Raw genomic sequence first — 4,490 nt, forward strand, 5'->3', positions numbered from 1 at the left:
GTACGCTCGTGTACGTGCGTGTACGTGCGTGTACGTGCGTGTGCCCGCGTGCACGTGCGTGTACCAGCGTGTACGTGCGTGTACGTGCGTGTACCCGCGTGTACGTGCGTGTACGTGCGAGTACGTGCGTGTGCCCGCGTGCACGTGCGTGTACCAGCGTGTACGTGCGTGTACGTGCGTGTACGTGCGTGTACGTGCGTGTACGTGCGTGTGCCCGCGTGCACGTGCGTGTACCAGCGTGTACGTGCGTGTACGTGCGTGTACCCGCGTGTACGTGCGTGTACGTGCGTGTACGTGCGTGTACGTGCGTGTACGTGCGTGTACGTGCGTGTGCCCGCGTGTACGTGCGTGTACCAGCGTGTACGTGCGTGTGCCCGCGTGCACGTGCGTGTACCAGCGTGTACGTGCGTGTACGTGCGTGTACCGCGTGTACGTGCGTGTACGTGCGTGTACGTGCGTGTACGTGCGTGTACGTGCGTGTACCCGCGTGTACGTGCGTGTACCAGCGTGTACGTGCGTGTACCCGCGTGCACGTGCGTGTACCAGCGTGTACGTGCGTGTACCCGCGTCTACGTGCGTGTACCCGCGTGCACACGCGTGTACGTGCGTGTACGTGCGTGTACCCGCGTACACGTGGGTACACGCACGTACACGCACGTACACGCGGGTACACGCGGGCACACGCACGTACACGCGGGTGCACGCGGGTACACGCACGTACACGCACGTACACGCGGGTACACGCACGTACACGCTGGTACACACACGTACACGCGGGTACGCGCACGTACACGCGGGTACACGCACGTGCACGCGGGTACACGCAGATACACGCACGTACACGCTCATACATTTAATAGCACAGCATATTTAATTTATTTATACAATATTTAATTAATTAGCCTAACTAGTATGTTACTTCTATAGTATTTCTACGCTGACGTCACGCTCGGGATTACGAATCCTAGATACGGGCCTTAGCAACGACGAAACTAAGTTTCGTCGCTCGAAACTATGGTTTCTCAAATTATGATACAAAATGGCGCGGTTGAAAGTGGGTTTCTTGCTGAAACCTAGGTCCTTGCTCTCAAAATAGTTTCTTGCTCACGAAACCTGGTTTCGTGCAAGGAACCGTGGTTTCTCGAATTATGATACAAATGGCGCGGTTGAAAGTGGGTTTCTTGCTGAAACCTAGGTTCTTGCTCCCAAAACCTAGTTTCTTGCTCAAGAAACTAAGATTCCAGCTATAACTGCGGTTATAGGGTTAGAAACCAGGTTTCATGCCATGAAACTTAGTTTCATGGCAAGAACCCTGGTTTCTTGAGCAAGAAATCAAGTTTTGTGAGCACGAAACCTGGTTTCGTGCGAGGAACCGTGGTTTCTCGAATTATGATACAAATGGCGCGGTTGAAAGTGGGTTTCTTGCTGAAACCTAGGTTCTTGCTCCCCAAACCTAGTTTCTTGCTCAAGAAACTAAGATTCCAGCTATAACTGCGGTTATAGGGCCAGAAACCAGGTTTCATGCCATGAAACCTAGTTTTATGGCAAGAACCCTGGTTTCTTGAGCAAGAAACTAGGTTTTGTGAGCACGAAACCTGGTTTCGTGCGAGGAACCGTGGTTTCTCGAATTATGATACAAAATGCTTGCCATACACTATCTCTCCCCTGTGCAAAATTCTGAGTATATCAAAAGAAGATTTTCTATTCATGTAATCAGAGTGCTATCCCACGGCGTTTTGATACAGAGGTTTTCAAGATTTAGTTTGGCATGCACGTACGCCCAGAGTGCTCATTCTAATTCCGAATTCAAGTACAACTAACGAATAAAATCCGGAATTTAATTGCTCACCATGGCGTCAAAAGCAACACGTCTTATTGATCACGAAAGCTCTTTAGACGTTGACTTGTGAATTTCGAATTTCGACTAAACCTAATGAGCTATCGTATATGGGGGCTCGGTGTATGACTGTAGACCACGTGTACGGTCGTGCTTGTAATGTTCAGCTGGCTGCAAGCTAACCGACCAACTCACCATGAAGACAGCAACGAGCCGCTACTCTCCAGTTTTTACTTTCTTATTCACACATCTGGATCGTAAAGCATTTGCACATAGAAAATGCTAATTGCACACATGTCCGTGGAAACAGGAGATGGAATGAGAGAATCAGACAGAGAGAGAGAGAGAGAGAGGGGGGAAAGAGGGGGAGAGAGGGGGAGAGACGGTGAGAGAGAAAGAGAGAGAGAGAGAGAGGGAGAGAGAGGGAGAGAGACAGTGAGAGAGAAAGAGAGAGAGAGAGAGAGGGGGAAGTAACAAGCTATGGAGTTGATGAGATACACGGCGGTTAGGCGTGACAGAAGGCAGCTTACAAACTTGATATTTTGGTTTTTACATGCAAAACTGAGCACCGCTTTGCTAGCCTGTAAAAACCGACTTGCAGATGTGATGAGACGACAGACTGTTATACTGCTAATATATTACTGATCTATTACTGATCTATTGCTAATTTACTGCTGATATTTTGCTAATATACTGCAGATCTATTACTTATCTATTAAAGATCTATCACTGATCTATTGACAATCGATCACTGATCTATTGACGATCTATCACTGATCTATTACTTATCTACTGCTGATATACCACTGATCTTCAGCCGATTAACTGCTGATTTATTGTTAATCTATTGCTCATCAAATGCTGATCTGCTGATAAATGACTGATTTATTGCTGAGCTATAACTGATCTATTTCGTATCTACTGTTGATCTATTACTGATCTACTGCTGGTATATTTCTGATCCATTGCTGATGTACTCCGTTTCGCCGCTGATCTCTAATGTAGTTTAAATCAGATGTCGTTGTTAAAGAAAGAGTGCCCCTCACCGGCGCTTAGAAAACTGGCATGATGTGCCATCGTTACGCACAACCATGTTTCGCTCACATAAAATACACGAGAAACAAGTGTAGCAAAATTTTCTCAGCGTAGAAAGAACCCTGTGATCGGTAAAAACTGTAACCGATGAGGTCGGTGGGCGTGGCGGCTTAAAAGGACACGCCTCCTTACATGCTATTGGCGCGTTAGCGTGGCGTGTACACTTACCAGGCTGGTCGTCTTCACCTGCCCCCTGACTTCCGGAACACGGTGACGTCACCTCGTTGCTCGATAGGTCGATGTCTCCCCTGGTCCTCTCTGAGTTCCAGCAAAGAAACGAGAAAAAAGACAAGGAAAACGTTAGACGCCATGGGTTACTGATCTACCATCGATGCTTGAATAGAGGTCATCGTTCCCTTTTTGGCTATTGACGACTCGTGTATATTTTGCTATTCCTATTTATTATTTAATCTTTCTCTTGCTGCTGCTATTGTTCTGTTTTCTCTCTTCTCTCTCACTCACTTTCTGTGTCTCTGCTCTCGTTTGCTCTCTATCTATATTCACGTCTCGATATACTAAATATTTATGTCTCTACAGTTTCTGACGCGTTCGCTTTGTCTATCGCCTTCACCGTCTATTTAACGCCTTATACAGGTCTATCGCCACCCTCTCTTTCTTTCTTCGTCTCTTACTCACGCACACATGCAGCCATACACTCACATACATGCACGCGCACGCTTTGCCACACGCGCACACGCGCCCACGCCTGCGCGCACGCATGCAAAGAACGGTTCGTAGGGCGGCACCATAATGGCAATAGTTTTGGCAAATGAATAAATAAATAAATGATTAATTAAATAAATGAATAAATGTTATAAACAATTTATATATGGGCGCGCGCGTGTGTGTCTCTCACACTTTCTCGCGTACACACACGCGTGCGTACGCTCGCACGCACGCACGCACGTCCGAGCATCAATCACTTTTCTTCTTCGCACAAAAATAACAATACACATAGGAATAATTTCACCCGTCCGCGGCTTGTCATCTCCATTATCACACCTCATTAGAAACGTCCGCTCAACGCAACCCATTCAGATAGCGCGCCGCCTTTCCTGCCGCTACGTCTAACACCATTAGTTTTCGCTTGTATCTAGCGGCGGTGTCTGGTGCGCGCGCGTTTACGGGAAATAGCAAGGGCCTCATTACCATTTTCCTTAATGATAGCGTCGAAGAGACTTAGAGGGTTGTGTGTATAACATGCCGTCGTGCGCGCGCGCACTCACGCGTGTGTGCATTGTATGCGGATCTACAGGTAAGAGTTGGGTAAGGAGAGACAGACAGACGTGCTGTGAGCACGCGTATAGAGAAATGCCGCAGCGAGCGGGTATCAGGTGGGAATCATATAAAAATCAAGAAAAAAACGTGTTCGGCTGTAGAAATAAATTGCAAAATTAGTATGCATCGATTAGTCTCTACGTCGGCGCTGTTGCAGTTAAGACGAGGGGCGCAAGACGCGATCATAACAGTAGGGGCGTGTGTACGGGTCGCATTCCCGTCTCTCTCTCTCCTCTCTCTCTCTCTCTCTCTCTCTCTCTCTCTCTCTCTCTCTTTCTCT

The 4,490-nt window shown here is 47.9% G+C and overlaps 1 protein-coding gene across 1 annotated transcript in view; it reads right to left on the reverse strand.

Annotated features, from left to right (window-relative positions):
- The window catches only part of LOC106810186 (collagen alpha-1(XXII) chain-like), a 41,609-nt gene that overhangs the window by 31,265 nt on the left and 5,854 nt on the right, over positions 1-4,490 (reverse strand). Inside the window, exon 3 of the mRNA XM_014813467.1 lies at positions 3,101-3,190. Within this exon, the coding sequence (XP_014668953.1) occupies positions 3,101-3,190 (90 nt within the window). The remainder of the gene's footprint in view (positions 1-3,100; positions 3,191-4,490) is intronic.

The sequence above is a fragment of the Priapulus caudatus genome, unplaced genomic scaffold (assembly GCF_000485595.1).
Source record: "Priapulus caudatus unplaced genomic scaffold, Priapulus_caudatus-5.0.1 Scaffold417, whole genome shotgun sequence".
Taxonomy (NCBI): domain Eukaryota; kingdom Metazoa; phylum Priapulida; class Priapulimorpha; order Priapulimorphida; family Priapulidae; genus Priapulus; species Priapulus caudatus.